General features: G+C 42.2%; 1 protein-coding gene across 1 annotated transcript in view; it reads right to left on the reverse strand.

Moving 5' to 3' along the window:
- The window catches only part of PSD2 (pleckstrin and Sec7 domain containing 2), a 2,726,943-nt gene that overhangs the window by 2,047,821 nt on the left and 661,465 nt on the right, over positions 1–17,657 (reverse strand). Inside the window, exon 5 of the mRNA XM_044069466.1 lies at positions 6,003–6,083. Within this exon, the coding sequence (XP_043925401.1) occupies positions 6,003–6,083 (81 nt within the window). The remainder of the gene's footprint in view (positions 1–6,002; positions 6,084–17,657) is intronic.

Here is a 17,657-nt window from a genome sequence, read left to right on the forward strand (position 1 = left end):
CTTTAGACATCCTAAACTCAGTGTAAATACACAAACACAACACACAAACACACCCTTAAGCAAAATAAAATTCCAGTCACACTGAAGGACTAGGGGAAAGAGAGGGAAAGGGCCAAAGGCCTAAAAGATAAGAAGGGAATAAAAAGGGATTCCTGACACTAGAGGGGGACCCGATTTAAACTAATAAAATACTATAAATAAATCTATGCTAAAAGGAAAAAAATAGGGGTTGAAATAGAAGTTTCTAAACAAGAAAAACTTACTAACCTGCCAGAGCCGGTAGAAGAAGCACCTCGTCAGCTAAGCAGCAAACGAGATCTGAGTAGTTACCGCCTAGCATTGTGGGATATAGGGGAGCCTCGAGCCGGTGGAATTAGCTCTCGAGCTTTAGTATTGGCCGGAACCCATCCAGCAAGAATGAAGGCGAGATTGACAACTTAACATTGTCTCTTTTGAGATGCTGCCTAATGCAGGATCAGCTGGTCAGGAGAACCAATCAGGTTCATTGTAGGGCTCTCAGGGTTTTCAGCACAGCAGCAGCAATGGGAATACAGGCAGCAAACAGAAAAAGAAAGGGAAACATTAATTTTTAGAAATTTGCAACATGTATCTTCACAAATTGTTGATAACGGACTTTGAAATTCAAGGTAGTAATGTTGATTGTTTAAAAATTTTTAATTTAGCAAATTTAGCAATTACTGACACAGTTATTGGTGTGCTATTAAAGGGGACGAAGTGTATTCCCACTAAATGTCCCTCTCTTGCTAATGTACTTACTGAAGCTAGTAAATTCTGTCACAAACTTCATTTGAAAGTGTATTTTTCCAGAGACACTTTCTTTAACATGGAAAGAAATGTTTCATCCATATCTGAAAATTCTGAGTACTCATTGTTAGATGTATCTATATAAGACTATGATGAAAGTTTAAATGTACTTAATTGCAGCACTGAAGAAAGCACTGTTTTTGTTACTGGTTATGGTCAGCCTAAGATTCCTAGTTTACCTAATGTGGAAAACACCTTTTGTCCCCCTAAATTTTCTCCTGTTGTTGCTATGTTTGAAAAAATTGTTGTTGAATAACATTGAAAAAGAATTTAGTAAATTCAAATGTAAACAATTTAATTTAAGTAAAGAAGAATGGCAGGAATTTTCCAGACTTCGTGGCCAGGTAGGAGACTATATTTTTAGGGTAGCAAACAAGGGTGGTAACTGGGTTATTATGGATAAAGTTGGCTACCAGAACATGGTAACTGAACTTCTGTGTGACAACAGAATTTATGTTAAGCTCCCTTTACAACCCTCTTGCAAGTGAACTATTAGAGAAGGGGGAAAGACTGGGGTTCCTTTCATCACAGTCTATTAAGAAGTTGTTTGTTGCCAATGCTCGAGACCCATATTTTTATGCTATACCAAAGCCACGATGGTGCAGCGGTTAACACTGTCACCTCACAGCAAGAGGTTCCCTGGTTCGATCCTTGGCTGGGGTACCTTCTGTGCGGAGTCTGCATGTCCTCCCTGTGGTCGCGTGGCTTTCCTCCGGGTGCTAAGGTTTCCTCCCACATCCCAAAGACATGCTGTAGTGGATTGGACACGTTAAATTGGCCCTAGGTGTGAGTGCACGTGTGTGTGTGTGTGTGTGTGCCTTCTGTGGAAGGTTGGGCGTCGGGCTGGCAACTCAACACCATAAAACTCCACTGCCAATCATGAGCAGACAGGTGATCTGCTGTGGCGACCCCTAACCTGGAAAAGCCAAAAGAAGAAGACAGAAGATTCACAAGAATGTGAGCAGGCCACCAGGGAGACCGATTGTTGCTGGCATAGATTCTTACCTGGAAAATGTGGAGGTATTACTGGACTCTTTACTTAAAATGCATTTGAGTTCTGTACCAGCCCACATAAAGAACACACAAGAGATTTGTGTTCTAATGCAAATATGGTGTGGAGAAAAAGAATATTTTTGGGCCACTTTGGATATTTCTTCTTTGTACGTGAATATTACAACAGGTAAGAATCTTGAAACTATGGCTTCAATACAGGGGGAAGAGCCTTGCAGTGCCTACATTTTGGAGTTGCTTGAATTTTGTTTAACACACAACTATTTTAGTTTTAACAAGGAATATTATTTGCAGATAAGGGGCACTGCTATGGGGGCTCCTTTTGCTCCCTCTTATGCTGTTTTGTACATGGGGGAGTTTGAAAAGCAGTTTGTGTACAGCCATATTTATTACAAGGAGAAGGTGATGTTATATAGGCGATACATAGACGATTTGATTTTCATATGTAAGGGACCTCTATCTGAGTTTGAGAAATTTGTGGGGGACTTGAATTCTAACAGTCATGGTATACAGTTTTGTTGTCACAGACTTCAGTACCATTAGTTTTCTAGATGTCCAGTTTTTTGTGAATGAGATGGGAGTTATTCAATATGTTCCATTTAGGAAGACCACTGCTATGAATAATTTTTTTGTATGCTTCCAGCATGCACCCTGAACATCTCATTAAGTCATTGCGTTATGGTCAATTTAGAAGAGTATGGATGAATACTTCTGAGATGGCTTCTAAAGAGAAATCTCTGGCTGAAGTACAGGAGAGATTAATCGGCCAGAGGGTATTGTAGATCTATTCTTAATGAAGCAAAGAGTAAACTGTTGAATAATGTGATAAGTAGGGAACAACTGCATGAGAACAGTAGGTTTGGACATAGAATTCAATTTACTTCAAGAGAGAATGGGGCATAAAATAAAATATTTTATGTTACTAGGTTTAGTCCCTTTTCCGTCACACTTAGACAGGTGGTTGCAAGGTTAAGGCAAATGATAACAGCTGATGATAAAATCAGCACTTTATTTCCACAATGTGACTTTTTCTTTTGGTAGATTTTTAAACCAAAAAGAATTGTTCAACTACCCAATTTCCAATCAGAACCACAATAGTTCATTAGGGTCTTTACCCTGTGGGAGATGCAGTGTGTAAAAAATGACAGGCCAGCAAAAAGTGGTGTGAAATCTTCCTATTTAATTGTGGCATATGGGCAAAAAGGTACATAAAACCAAAGAACCAGACTGGTTTTGGCTAAGTCAAGCCTTCTTCAGTGTAACCCATATAATTCACTAGTACCATGCACTATTAAATACCTGCAGATAACCGCACACGTTCTTCTCATTGGTTAATTATAGTTGTTCATTAAGTCCAGGGGAAAAGTAACCACCCAGTTTAATTATCCACTTTTTCTCTTTATTATTCAGAATGGAGTGACAACCAATTTTGTTACATCTGTCTCCTGTGATCCTGTCAATGATAGTAAAGCTAAAATTTGCAGTTGTGTGCAAAGACATGCTTATATAGGGCACTAGATTGTCTTTCATTCCTAATGTCACTAAAATGTTCAGTCATACGTAGTCTTAGTGGTCGAGATGTCTGTCCAATGTAGAATGCCCGGCAAGAACATGTGACAAGATAAATGACCCAATCTGCATTACAGTTGGCAAAGAATTTAATATCAAATACAACAGGTGTATTTTTACTGGAAAAATGTTTAGATCTAGTTACTTGAGAACAATGTGCACAATGTCCACAAGGGACACAGCCATATAAAGGCTCACTCATAAATTCTCTTCAGATATGACTCCAGAATTCTCAGAGCAGTCAGATCCTGGGGCTCCAAAACTAAAGGATGGATTGGTGAAGGAGATAGAACTGTGTGAGTAGTGTCAGGAAGGCACACAAATCCATTGAGGATGGAGTCAAGGTAACCCTCATTTGGATCAGAGCTGAGAGGAATTTTCGCATTGTCCTCTCCACATTGACTTCAGACAGACACATGGAGGACCTGATGGATGAAGCAGTTGATTGAGGGCTGGAATGCTTTTTAGGTTTCTACATAAAAGGAGAATGGAGCCGAGGGGCAATAGGATCTATCAGAAACTTGGGTGAGTGTATGAGTCTTCGTAAGACATGCTAGGTTTAAAATCCAAAAATGTAGGATCCATAATTTGAGTGGTAGGGCTGGCTGAGATAACAATAGGATCAGAGGGTTTAGAATCTGAAGATTTTGGGTCCACGGTCTGTATTTTAAGGTCCAACAAACTCGGATCTGATAGTTTTGGAAATTTTGAAAGAGGGTCCAATGAAATCTTAGGAGACTTCAAAGGCGATGGCTTCCTGTGTTCCGATGGAGCTTTTGAAGGTTTACTGGGGGGGGGTTGAGCCTTTGAAGAGGAAGAAGACGTTGAAGGAAGCAAACCTTTAAGTATAAGCTTATTAAGCCTGTCAACTATGGTTCTTGAGTTAAATCCTGCACAAATTGAACAGTTAATATTTAAATAAGCTGCTCCCAAGCAATAGACACAGTCCTACACGGATTGTATGCCCACAAGAAATGCATTTCTTAAAACCTGAAGACTTGTCAGCCATGACAGTAACAATCCACAGAGAAAAAAGTAGTTAAAGCACAGACAATTTTTTTAAGGAGAAAATACCACCAATGGTAACAAAAAGAATACCCTGTTTAACAGGGTAGAAGTGATAGAAGAAAAGAAGAAAGAGAAAATACCTGCAATGGTATGTTGAGAGGTTACTATAAAAATAGGAGCCTGACACAGAAAATCCAAAAAAATAAAAGGGAGTTTTAAGATTAGAGAACAGAGGTATATAGCAGAAGAAGATAAAGATAATTAAACTTTTTCACTTACAAATATAGAACACTATGAGAAAATGCTGCAAGAGAAGGATCCCATGTCTGTGCGCGATGGCAGCAAACATCATTTGAAATGTTAGGGATGAACTGGGGCATTATGCGTAGAGGGAGGAACCTGAGAGTTTTATCCAAAGTCTGAAGTAGGCAGCCAGGTCAGATCAGAGGATCGGATCCGTAACACTTTCGTTCAGGAAGAATGAAAAGGACATCATTTCATTCATTTTATAAACAAACCAAGGCACTTAAATATTTTGGCTGATTGTATGATAATCAAACTCCTAACTGCAGGAGGACACTCTAGCTTCAGCTTAATGCATTGTAATACAGCCAGGTCTGCTATCACACAAAACATTTTTGTTTAAGTGCCAGATAACTGGAAAAGTCTTTCAGAAATGGGAACAATTAGTTAAGTATTTCACTAGCAACATCAATAAAGTTAGTTGTAAAGAATGCTGGCTATTTGTCTGCTACCACAGAACAGCAAGAATCATTTCTTGTCATAATGTACTCAACTCAAATAAAGAAAATATGGTGCAATATGCGTATGCTGCACTGGACACAATGAGGTTATCTGTAAACATCTAAGGCCTGTTGTAATCTGTCAGTCATTTTATAAAGAAATTTACTATTCTGTTTAAGGTTTCTCTGAAGCAAGTTTTAATTAGCTTTAGTAACTTAAAGGGTGTTTTCAATATTTAGGTGGGTTTCTAGAATTCCTGCAGTTTTTCCTAGTCAGCAGTAACTGCATTTTTATTTTCCTAGTCCGCAGTAACTGCATTTTTGAACATTATGAAGTCAGATTACCTGGACTGTTGCAGCTAGTATTCATTTTGCTCCCATTTGTGTGAAGTTGAACTACATCTTCCCTACTCCAGGCTGTTGAAACAACTTATTTTTGTAGCTGCATTGTCTAGCGTTCCTTCCTTTATGTCCTTTAGAAGTAATCCATTAAGCATAAATGGAAAATGCATGGCCAACTTTGAAAATTATTTCAGGGTTTTCCTCTCTTATATTCTTTCATATTTTAAAACTTAAACATTATTAGTGTTAAGATGACTTGATATAAGAAAATCGTAAGAGAGAGAATATTTGGAGATACAGCTGCAGACTTCAAGCATTCTTTTAAATGTGTACACCATTACTTTTTATGAACCAATTAAACAAAATATATGCTTCAACCAACAAAACTCAACAAAACATATGTAAAATGTGTTTATGGTTCTGTTCTTTTTCTAATTTCCATTAGCTATGAAGCTAAAATATTTTTCAAATGGGATCTGAAGATGGATGGATGGATTTGCTTACCGAAGTGCTTTATCCAGAGACAGTTCGGAAAAATCAAAAAAACTCAGATATTCTTCAGCTACAAGTTTGCTGAATTCATTGCTGTAGATAAACAGAATAAAGACAATGCATTTGATAAAATCTATATGCTGAATCTCATAAAAAATCAATACAAAATTACAATACAAATAAAGCACATTTGAGTGAAAGTTTACTTACCATAACAACAGGTCTTCAAGGAGTCATCACTGCAACTGTATATCGTAACATGTTCTATACCACTTAACTCATCATTATTCAAATTAGTTTTTTTAACACTGTCCCTACATATTTTATAAGAACTTTACCTGATCCTATGCCAGTGTTCTTTGGACCCTTCATGGGTGCATGAAGTGCTCATACACAGCACTGCTAGAAAAATTGCTTTGGCAATCTGTTACCAAAAGTATAATAGCATATATGGACAACAATAAACTGAAAAACAAAGCAAGTAAAAGTCAGAATAACTGTTTGCTTTTATTCAAGGGGAGAGACAGTATTTTCATTGTTAAAGTGACCACTCCACAAAGCTCTGCAGTCATGGTTAAGTATATTTACAACAATATTATTTTCTTTGGGGTGGGTCACAGCAATCTTAAATCATAACATCTGGAAAGATTCATTAACGAGTATTGGTGCCAGTAGTGCAACAGGTAGCACATTTGCTTTTGTTGCAAAAGGCTACTAGTCCCATGCCAGGTAGATCAATTACTGAAGCTACAATGCAGTGTAAGGGGACTGTTGCTCTCCTGAGTATGTTGTCATTTGAATGAGATGTTAAGCCAATGCCCCATCTGATTTAGCTGGGGGTGACTCAGGTGGATGTAAAAGACCCTACAGCTCCTATTAAAAAGAGTGTGGGGGGGTCCTTTATTTATTTACAAAAAGAACTCTTATTTACAAAATATTTACAAAAAAATTACAAATGTACAAACATATAAATATACAAATATGTTTACATGTGCACAATTTCCTTTACTATCATATTAAATTTTCATCCCTATTAGACCCCCACTCCTCCTTCCATAACCATTTTGATACTAAAATCCATTTACCGTTAAACACAAATTTAATTTATTCTTTCATTCCATATAACATAACTTTTAGTTATGTACTCACCATAACTTCAGATGTTTGGGATCCATCTCGCCTACATTCTGACTGATGGGTTCGGAGCCGATCCCTCGGCTCCGACTCGGCACGCTTATGCCAAAGAGCGAAGTCTCTTATTGGCTGAGCTTACTATATCCCAGGATGCACCACTACCAGTCCCCCAGATCTAGTTTGTCCGCATACATGCACACATGCACGCACTGCTTATATAACATCGTCAGATGAAACAAGATAAAACAGTAGAACTCAAAACCGTTCAATCTCTTCTGATCTCCAAGGCCGGGGGAAGGAGGGTGGGTATTAGGAATGTAGGCGAGATGGATCCCAAACATATGAAGTTATGGTGAGTACATAACTAAAAGATGTTATGTGATCCTATCTCGCCTACATTCTGACTGATGGGACAGCGTCCCTAGCACCTGAATCCTGGGTGGCTCACTGGAAAACACTCCTGAGTACCGTGGAACCAAATGATGCTCGCCCTTTAGATGCCACATCCAATTTATAGTGGGAAATGAAAGTGTGCGGGTTGGACCAAGTAGCCGCAGCACAAATCTCAGAAATAGCGAGCTTGGAATGAAAGGCAATAGAAGTAGCCATAGCTCTGGTAGAGTGAGCTTTGATAGATGTTGTAAGTTGCTTATTTGAAGAGGAATAAGCCTGAGTTATACAATCTCTAATCCATTTGGAGATAGTAGCTTTTGTGATGGTTTTACCCAATTTATTGTCTGAGAAGGACACAAACAACTGGTCTGATTTACGAATTTGCTGAGTCCTGTCTAGATAGAAGCGCAATTGCCTGTGAACATCCAATTTATGGAGAGTGTATTCTGCTTCGTTGGAGAATTTTGGAAAGAAAACTGGTAGCTCTAGAGATTGTTGGAGACAGAGATTAGAACAAACCTTTGGGACAAAAGATGGGTTAGGCCTAAGTGATACTCTATCCTTGTGAAAAATCAAGTACGGTGGCTTGATAGATAGGGCTTGAAGCTCTGAAACTCTTCTTGCAGAGGTAATTGCAACTAAGAAGGCAGTTTTCCAAGACAGATATTTTAACTCACATGTAGCAGCCGGTTCGAAAGGGGAAGATGTTAATGCACGAAGCACCAAATCAAGATCCCACGGAGGCGCAGGATGAAAAACTAGGGGTCTTAACAGCCCCGCACCTTTAATGAAAGTTTTGCATAATCTGCTGCTCATCAACGGTGGATCCATGGATTCATGAAATTTAGAGATAGCTGCCAGTTGGACTTTAATAGTAGAGACTGAAGATCCTTGATTAAACAAGGATGTTAAAAATTTCAAAACCTCTGGGATCGGGGCAGTGATAGGGTCTAAGCCCCTGAGTTGAGCCCAGATAGCAAACCTCTTCCACTTACTGAGGTACAATTTCTTAGTGGTGGGTTTGTGGGCCGAAGATAAAATGTGAATAACTTCCGGGTCTAAGGTGTGATTTCTGACTAAAGTCGGAAGTGGAGGAGCCAAGCTGTCAACTTCAAAGTGCGAAGGGACTGGTGTTGTCGTCCCGACTGATGAATTAGCAGATCCGGAGTTAGATCTAAAACCCAAGGATCGTCCACCGCATGTTTCTTCAGGTAGGGAAACCATACCTGACGAGGCCAGTGCGGAGCAATTAGTATCATTGTGGACCCCAATTGAGAAGCTTTCTGAATGACTTTGGGGAGAAGTGGAACCAGAGGAAAGGCATAAAGTAGCCCTGTTGGCCAAGGTTGTGCTAGAGCATCCATAGCTGCTTCCCCCTGATGTGGAGTCAAGGAGAAGAACCTTTTGCACTTTGTGTTTTGTGGTGTTGCAAACAGGTCGCAGCACGGCGTCCCCCATCTTCTGAAAACCTGAGCTGCTACTGTTTCGCTCAGGGACCACTCGTGAGGAGAGAGAATTGTCCTGCTTAATCTGTCTGCCAATATATTGATTTCCCTGGAATGTGGGTCGCTACCAAGAAACGTTTGGTAGCTACAGCCCATTCCCACACCCTCATGGCCTCTCTGCAAAGGGGGTAAGATCTGGTCCCTCCTTGTTTGTTTAGATACCAGACCACCGACATGTTGTCTGTGTGGATAGCGATAATGCCTTGAGGGAGAAACTTGTGGACGGCCTGTAGGGACAGAAGTACAGCCCTCATCTCCAATACATTGATGTGGAGAAAGGTTTCGCCTGGAAGCCAGGAACCCTGAACTAACCTGCCCAGACAATGCCCCCCCCACCCTGTCTGGGAGGCATCCGTCGTCAGGGTGGTCACCGGAGGGGGGATAACAAAAGGTCTTCCCTGATTCAGATTGGACGGCTGAAGCCACCAGCGAAGGTCCCGCTTTGCACGTTCTGTAATCATAATGGGGTGATTGAGGGAAGATTCTGAAAGGACCATTGAGTCGATAATAGCCACTGAAGAATCCTCATGTGCAATCTTGCCAGAGGAACTAGGAGAACCGTGGCAGACATCGAACCTAAAAGTTGCAGGACCATCCTGGCTGGGGCTTTGGATCTTGAAAGCAGGGCTTGAACTTGACCTTGTAAAGTTTGAATCCTTTCGGTAGGAAGAAAAACGCATCAATTTTGAGTCTATCTCTGCTCCTATGAACCTTATGCGCTGAGAGGGCAGCAAGACAGACTTTGACCAATTGAATGTAATTCCCAGGGTAGCACCCAGGGAAATGGTGGCTTTGAGGTTGTCCATTAGTAGATGACTGGTGGTGGCAGTCAGGAGCCAGTCGTCCAGATAGGGAAACACTTGGAATCCAAGACTCCTCAGGTGAGCAGTTACTACTGCCAAACACTTGGTGAACACCCTGGGGGCTGTGGTGAGACCAAAGGGCAGTGCACAAAATTGGAAATGACTGTCTCCCAGGCTGAAGCGCAGATACTTCCTGGATGCCCGATGTATCGGTATGTGATAATAGGCGTCCTTGAGATCTATGGAGCACATCCAAACATTCTTCTCCAACAATGGGAGAATGGATTGTAACGTGACCATTCGGAATTTGGATTTCATGACGGATTGGTTTAGTCTGCTGAGATCCAATATTGGTCTCAGGTCCCCTGTCTTTTTTGGCACTAAAAAGAACCTTGAGTAATTTCCGGATCCGATCTGGTCTGTGGGGACCGGTTGGATGACTCCTTTTTCTAGCAGCTTTAACGCTTCTGCGGCTGCAATTTCCCTTTGACTGGGTGGTGGGTCCGGGATTTTTTTGGACGGTGGGGGTGAGTGTGTGAAGGGAATTGTGTAACCTCCGGCAATAATCCGAAGCACCCATCTGTCCTGAGTGATAGACTCCCAGGCTTTTAGGTGCTTGGCAACGGCACCCGACTGGCTCGAGCAGCACAGCCGGGCAATCCCTCATGAAGTGTGGGAGGCTGAAGAGCCACGAAAGGACTCGCGGTCTCCAGAATTGCAGGGCCCTCTGCCGCCTCTGGGACGGCGTCTCCCAGAAAAATTTCCCCGTCCTCTGCCTCTGGAATGGGAATCTTCCTGCTGTTGAGGAAAAACTTACGTGATTTGGAACCACATCTTCCCTCCTCCTTTAGCCTTGGGATAAGGCCGAAGGGAGTGGAATAACGTGCACCTACGGCAGATAAAGTTTTTCCCTCTTGCTCACAGCGGGTAAGAGTGTCTTTAACCTTAGGTCCAAACAAAGAGGACCCATCAAAGGGAGCGTCGGCGAAGGAAGACTTGAAGGCCTCCGCAAAATGACACAAACGGAGCCAGGCTTGTCTCCGAAGAGCCACGCCTGTGCCTGCCGCTTACCCGCCCCTTCGGCCGCATATGAAATGAGCCTCATGGACGAGTTAGAAATTGAAGTAAGGATAGCCAACTGAGAGCTAACCGACTGGGCTAGCTGCTCAGGTAGGTTACCCGAGAGGGAATCTGACAGCTCCTTGACCAGATCCCTCTGTAGCCTGGTAAAATGTGCCAAATAATTCAGGGACCTTAAAGTAAAGGCCGCTGAAGTCAGGGTGCGCTTCCCATACCGGTCCATGCTCCTAGACTATTAGGAGGATGGACGGACGTTGAAGCCTCTGCCACGTCCTGTTGTGTAGCAGATGCCACCACCATGGCATCTACAGCCACGCCTTTAGTCAGGAACTCCTTCTCGGGTGGGGCAGACAAAAATTTGTTAGGACGAGAAGGCACTGGTTCCACAGTATCTGGGTGTTCCCACGCCCTCCGACAAACCAAATCCAGGAGCTCGTCGAAGGGCGGAGACACCCAGGAGGTGGAGGGCTGAGCCCCAAAGGCCTTGAGAAGCACTGACTCATCAGCAGAGGGGGGTTTGGATATCCAGCCGCCTCGTTGTTTGAGGATCTCTAAAATGTCTGCAAATGAGACATCATCCGAGGACGACTTCGGGGACCCCTCCGCATCATCAAGATCAGTGTCCGATGTAATAGACTCGGGGGAGTCCACGTGCTTCCTCTTGCACGATCTCTTCCTTGGGGCTCCTCTGAAGACAACTCCAAGAACCCTCAGGAGGAGGGGAACCCCAGTGGGGTAACCTCAGGCCCAGGGGCTCCGCTGCCTAAGGACAGGGAACTGCCAAAGACCCAGTCTCCACGCCCAGGGAAGGTGCCGGTAAAGCCGGAGAGATGGTCAAGAAGACTTGGCCAAGGCACTCCTCATAGCTCTGAAAGCCGGACCCCAGAATCCTGGGAGTGTCCGTCCCCGAGCCATGATAGCAGACGGAAGTCCCGCAGCAAGCACCGAGAGGGAGGCTCGAACCGACAGCATAGGTCCCAAACGTCACCCCGGTCCAGCCGAAGAAGTCCGTGTGCCAAACTCGGACCAAGGCCGGGTTGGAGTAAGGGTCGGAGCCGACCCTAAGACCTCCACCGGCTCCACCAGCACCTGCTGCGACGGAGCCGGCGGTCGGAGGAGGAATGGCAATGACATGGGCATGCTGTCGGCTCAAGCCAACTGGGTCGGAGCCAAACAAATTTTGAAAGACTGGGGACTGGAACAGTCTTTGGAGCACCCTGTCTATGTCCGAATCTGACATCCTCGATGACCTAGAGGATACTGAACGGGTTCGAGATGGCCTCTCCAACGGCCCCAAGGGGCTAGGGGACCGGCTCCAAGGCGACTCGATGACTATCGGCCAAGGAATACCCAAACTAGTTTCCATCGGTGCCGAGGAGGACTTAGGCGCCGAGGAGGAAGTGTCTGAGCGGACAACCTTCATCGGCTCCGAGACCAGTGGAGCCGACGGTGACCCGCCTCGATGCCCCAGCCATCGGCTCCTAAGCCAGAAGAGTCGAGACTGGTGGCATCGAGGCAGACCGTTCCCTCGGCTCAAGTCCTTGGAGCCGAAGGAGAAACCTGCCTATGTCTTTTGGCGGTCGGATCCGACGGACTGGTCGGAGCCGACGCCCTTTTCTTTTTAGCAGGAGAAGGAGAGGATGCTAAAGCTTCTTCAAAAGAGGGTTTTACAAGGCCTTTTAATATAGGCTTATTTTTCCTCTCTTGGAGGACCCTCGAGGAAAAAGCGTGACACACGCTGCAGGACTCCTGCAAATGTTTGGCGCCCAAACAATATACACACAGAGAATGGTCATCCGTGATAGACATCTTAAAGTTACATTTAGTGCACTTTTTGAAGCCCGAAGGCCTAGGTGCTTGAGACATTATAAGCAGAAAATAAGTACTATCTCACAGACAAACTTATTTTAATTCAAGATTAACTTGCTGTTCACACAAACCACAAAGAACAACAGTCAACCACTGTATAGGAATAAAGAATAAATGAACCCTAAGGTTCTATAGACCGAGGGAGCCTGTAACCAGACAAATATCAATCATACACAAATTTTCACAGAAAAACTTGTCAAACACACACACAACAACAGAGTAGCCGTTAAAACAGCTTTTTGTTTAGAAATTAGCAAATTCCTGACAGAAAGTTAGTGAAAAAAAACACTACTTAGCTCAGCCAGCTCGAGACCACGTCTTCGCTAGTTAGCGGCAAACGAGATCTGGGGGACTGGTAGTGGTGCATCCTGGGATATAGTAAGCTCAGCCAATAAGAGACTTCGCTCTTTGGCATAAGCGTGCCGAGTCGGAGCCGAGGGATCGGCTCCGAACCCATCAGTCAGAATGTAGGCGAGATAGGATCACATAACATCATCTATTCTTTTAACACATTCTTTACTTCTGTTTTTAGAATATCCATATTTAATCATATCCATGTTTATTTCATTCACTTCTTTCATACTTTTGAAGAAAATATTCTTTACAAAGTTTCCCCATAACTTTTTTACTCTTATATTTCAAAACCACATTTTCTGTAGTTTCTTCTTCTTGACAATGTAAACATTTTCTATCACTTTTCTTTTTATATGGCATATTTCCCTTTACTGGCAATTTATCTATTACCAGTCTCCACAAAAAAAAAAAAATCTTCACATTCTACTTTCTGATTATGCCATTCGCTTCTTATTTTATAGCTTTAATTTTGTCATCGGTTAGATATTCCTTTTGTTTTGCACAGTAATATTTTATCATTACATTCTTATACCATACTTTTCTGTCTTTTTCTGTATAATCAATCTTTATTTTTTACCAAAATATTTTTTCTTGGTAACATTGTATTTCTTCATTCATACACTCCTTCTCTTTTACACTTTTTTTAACCATACCCCAAAATTTAACAAACTTATATTTATACAGTTTTACTACTCTCATCTTTTTCATTAACTCACTTTAACACATTGTACACATTTAACTAAGCAGCATATACCACTGGATTAATTAACTCTAAACCTCCTCCTTCTGTATTTACATACAAAACTCCTCTTTTTACTGGGTTTAATATAGAACCTCATATAAATGAAAATAAATATCTGCAACAGTTCCTTATAAATACAGTTGGCAACATAAATACACTTGCTAAGTATGCTATTTTCCCACCAGTACTGAATTTATCAAATTAGCTTTTTTTTTTCTGAATGATAAAAAGAAGTTATGTATTTACCATAACGTTCCATCTGTGTTGTCCATTTTCATTCTTCCTCAGCTGATGGGTTTGGATCTGATACTTGGACCCAACTTGGCCGTCACACTAGCTCGTGGAATCCGACAATCTCTCAAGCTCATTTCCTATCCATAATGCACTATTCCTAACGTCCCTCAGATCCTATTTACAGCTTGAGAAAAAGAAACTATAAACAAATTGCCATAATTGGAGTTCAACAAAAGGGACATATGGTATCCTTAAGAGTCTCATTCCTCCAGAAGTCATTTATGAGAAATGGAGAGGTGGGGTGGGGGAGTTCAGGAAGAATGGAAATGGGCAACAAAGATGGAACATTATGGTAAGTACATAACTTCTTTATCTCATGTTGCCAATTTTCATTAATTTCTCAACTGATGGGACAGAGTCCCAGCTACCTACATTCATGGGTGGACTCTAAAGAAGGATATTCCTGAGTATGGTTGAGTCAAAGGCTGGTCTTCCCTTCGAGACCAGATCTAGTTTGTAATGAGTGATAAAGGTATGAGGATTTGACCAAGTCGCAGCTGCACATATATTGTCCACAGAAACTCTAGACTGGAAAACAGTGGAAGTTGCCATGGAGCTGGTTGAATGAGCCTTTTTAATGGTTTTGGTAAGGGGAGATCCAATTTGATGTGGACAAATGAAATGCAATCTGTCAACCATCTAGCTAGAGTTACCTTTGTAACTGATTCACCCAACTTATGTGGAAAAGAAACAAACAGCTGATCCATCTTTCTAATCTCTTTTGTTCTGTACAGGTAGAAATGTACTTGTCTAAGAACATCCAGTACATGCAGCATATATTCTCCTTTATTGGTAAAGTCTGGGAAGAATTCTGGCAGTTAATGGCTTGGCTAATATTGGATTTTGACACAACCTTACGTAGGAAGGAAGCATTGGTATGTAAGGTGATCCTATCCTTATGAAAAGTCAAGTATGGGGGCTTAGAAGACAATGCCTGAAGTTCTGAAATTCTTCTAGCAGATGTAATTGCAACTAAAAAGACAGTTTTCCATGTCAAAAATTTTAGATCACATTTAGCTGCAGGCTCAAAGGGAGAATGTGTTAAGGCTTGCAGTACCAAATTTAAATCCCATGGTAGTATGGGGTCTTTATAAAGGAGTCTTAGCAGAAGAGTACCTTTCAAAAAGGCTCTGCACAGTTTAGAGGAGGGTAGGGAAGAAATCTGAAACCCCACATGAAAGTTAGAGATTGCTGCAAGTTGAACTTTGAGTCTAGATGAATTAGAACCTTCATTAAACAAACTCGCTAAAACTTCAAGAACAGAATGGATCAGAGCTGAGAAGGGGGCTATCTGAGTCTGCTCTGCCCAATAAATAAACATTCTACATTTACTTCTGTAGAGTTTCCTACTAGAAGGTTTATGAAACGAAAAAAGTTTGGAACGGACATGAGAAGAGAGCATTGACTACCTGGCTATTAATGGAATTGGAGAAATCACTCAGTTTGAAGTTTGAGACATCCGAGTAAACTATGCTTGCCGGATGAGACAAAGTCTTGAGTTGGATCCAGAATCCAAGGTTGGCACAGTAGATGAGGCCAAAGGAAGGAAGAAGAATCAAACCAGTGGAGGCCAGTAAGGTGCAAGGAGAATGACTTTGCTCTTCAACATGGCTGCTTTCTGACGGAATTTGGGAATTAGGGAAGTCAGAGGATAAGCATACAAAAGACTGGGGGGGGGGGCAATCATAGAGCATCCCTCAGTCACACCCTCAGTGGGGAGATCAAGGCAAAGTAGCTGTTGCACTTGTTGTTCAGGGGAGATGTAAAAAAACTGCAGCAAGGCTGCTCCCACTGACTGAAAATCATTTCCATTATCTTACTGATAAAACACTCATAAAGCAGTAAAATGGATCTGCTCAATTTGTCTATTAAGTTGGACTTCCCCAGAATATGCACTGCTCTCAGAAATCAGCTGGAAGATATTGCCCATTGCCACACTCTTAGAGCTTCTCACACAGGGGCTAAGATCTAGTTCCCCATTGTTTGTTGATGTACCACACTACTGACATGTCTGTTTGGATTGCAATTGTCCCAAGAGGGAGAGAGATTTGGAATTCTTGCAATGCCAAAAGCACTGCTCTCATTTCCATTATACTGATGTGCAAGATGGCCTCTTCAGAGGACCAAGTGTCTTGAACTGTCTTCCACAGAAAAGACCCCACCCACCCAATTTGGAAGCATCTGTGGTCACTATGGCCTTGGGCTGAAGGAGAAAGAAAGGACAACCTTGTGCCAGTTAAGACTGCATCTGCCAGGAAGGATACCATCTGCAAACTTGAATTATTCTTATCTTTGCCAAAATGGGTTGAGAACACACTGACCATTGAGTTGCTAGCATCCACTGCAGAATTCTCATGTAATATCTTGCTAAAGGAACTAAAATTATTGCTGCTGATATTGATCCCAGGGCTTGCAGAATCAGTCAGGCTGAAATTCTGGTACTGCAAATTATTTTCCTGACCCGTTTCCTTATTGTCTGTACTCTCAAAAGAGGAAGAGATGCTACCATAGATACTGTGTTGAGCACTGCTCCTATGAATTCCAATGTCTGGGTTGGTTGTAAATGAGACTTGTTGTAATTTATGGTTATACCAAGATATGAGCAAGTTTGCAACATTTGGTCTCGTGCTTGTATCAGTGGATGCCTGGTCGGCACGATAATGACCCCATCATTTAAATATGGAAATACACAGAATTTCTGCAGTCTCAAGTCAGCTGCTACCACTGCCATACACTTGGTGAACACTCTGGGGGCTGTGGTGGGTCCAAAGGGGAAGTGCTCCGAACTGAAAGTGACTGGCTCCCAGCCGGAAGTGTAGGTATTTGAAAACCACAAAGCAAAAACCGGAAACAAAAACAACCAGCCAGTGAATCCACCAATATTTTATTAAAATAATAAAATAAGCTAAGCTCTAACATCTCGGCTCACCACACAAACCTTCAAGGAGTAAAAGCACATCATCCTGTTGTTGGAAGTGTAGGTATTGTCTGGATCGTCTGTTCATTTTTATGTGATAGCATGCATCCTGAAGGTCTATCGAGCACAACCAGTAATTCTTGCTCAGAAAGGATAGAATGGCTTGAACAGTGAACATCCGGAACTTAGTTTGTTGAACCCAATTTGTACATCACACTGAGATCTAAATTAGGTCTCCAGTGTGCAGTCTTCTTTGGCACTAAAAAGAATCTTGAGTAAGTTCCAGATTCTATTTGGTCTGAAGGGACCTCATGGATGACATATTTTTTTAGCAGCTTTTGTATTTCTAGTGCTGCTGCTTCCCTCTGATTGGATGGAACATTGGGGATTTTTCTGGATAATGGAGGTGGTAGGTAAAAGGGAATAATATAACCTCTGGAAATAAATCTTTGTACCCAAGTATCTTTTTGTTATGTTTAACCAGGCTTCCAGGTGCAGAGATAAACAACCCCCGACTGCCACCAGAGGAAAGCAATCGGGCCTCCCTTCAGGAGTGCTGGAAGGGTCTGTTGAAAA

The sequence above is a fragment of the Protopterus annectens genome, chromosome 4.part0 (assembly GCF_019279795.1).
Source record: "Protopterus annectens isolate FY-2018-M chromosome 4.part0, PAN1.0, whole genome shotgun sequence".
In the NCBI taxonomy this organism is placed as follows: Eukaryota; Metazoa; Chordata; order Ceratodontiformes; family Protopteridae; genus Protopterus; species Protopterus annectens.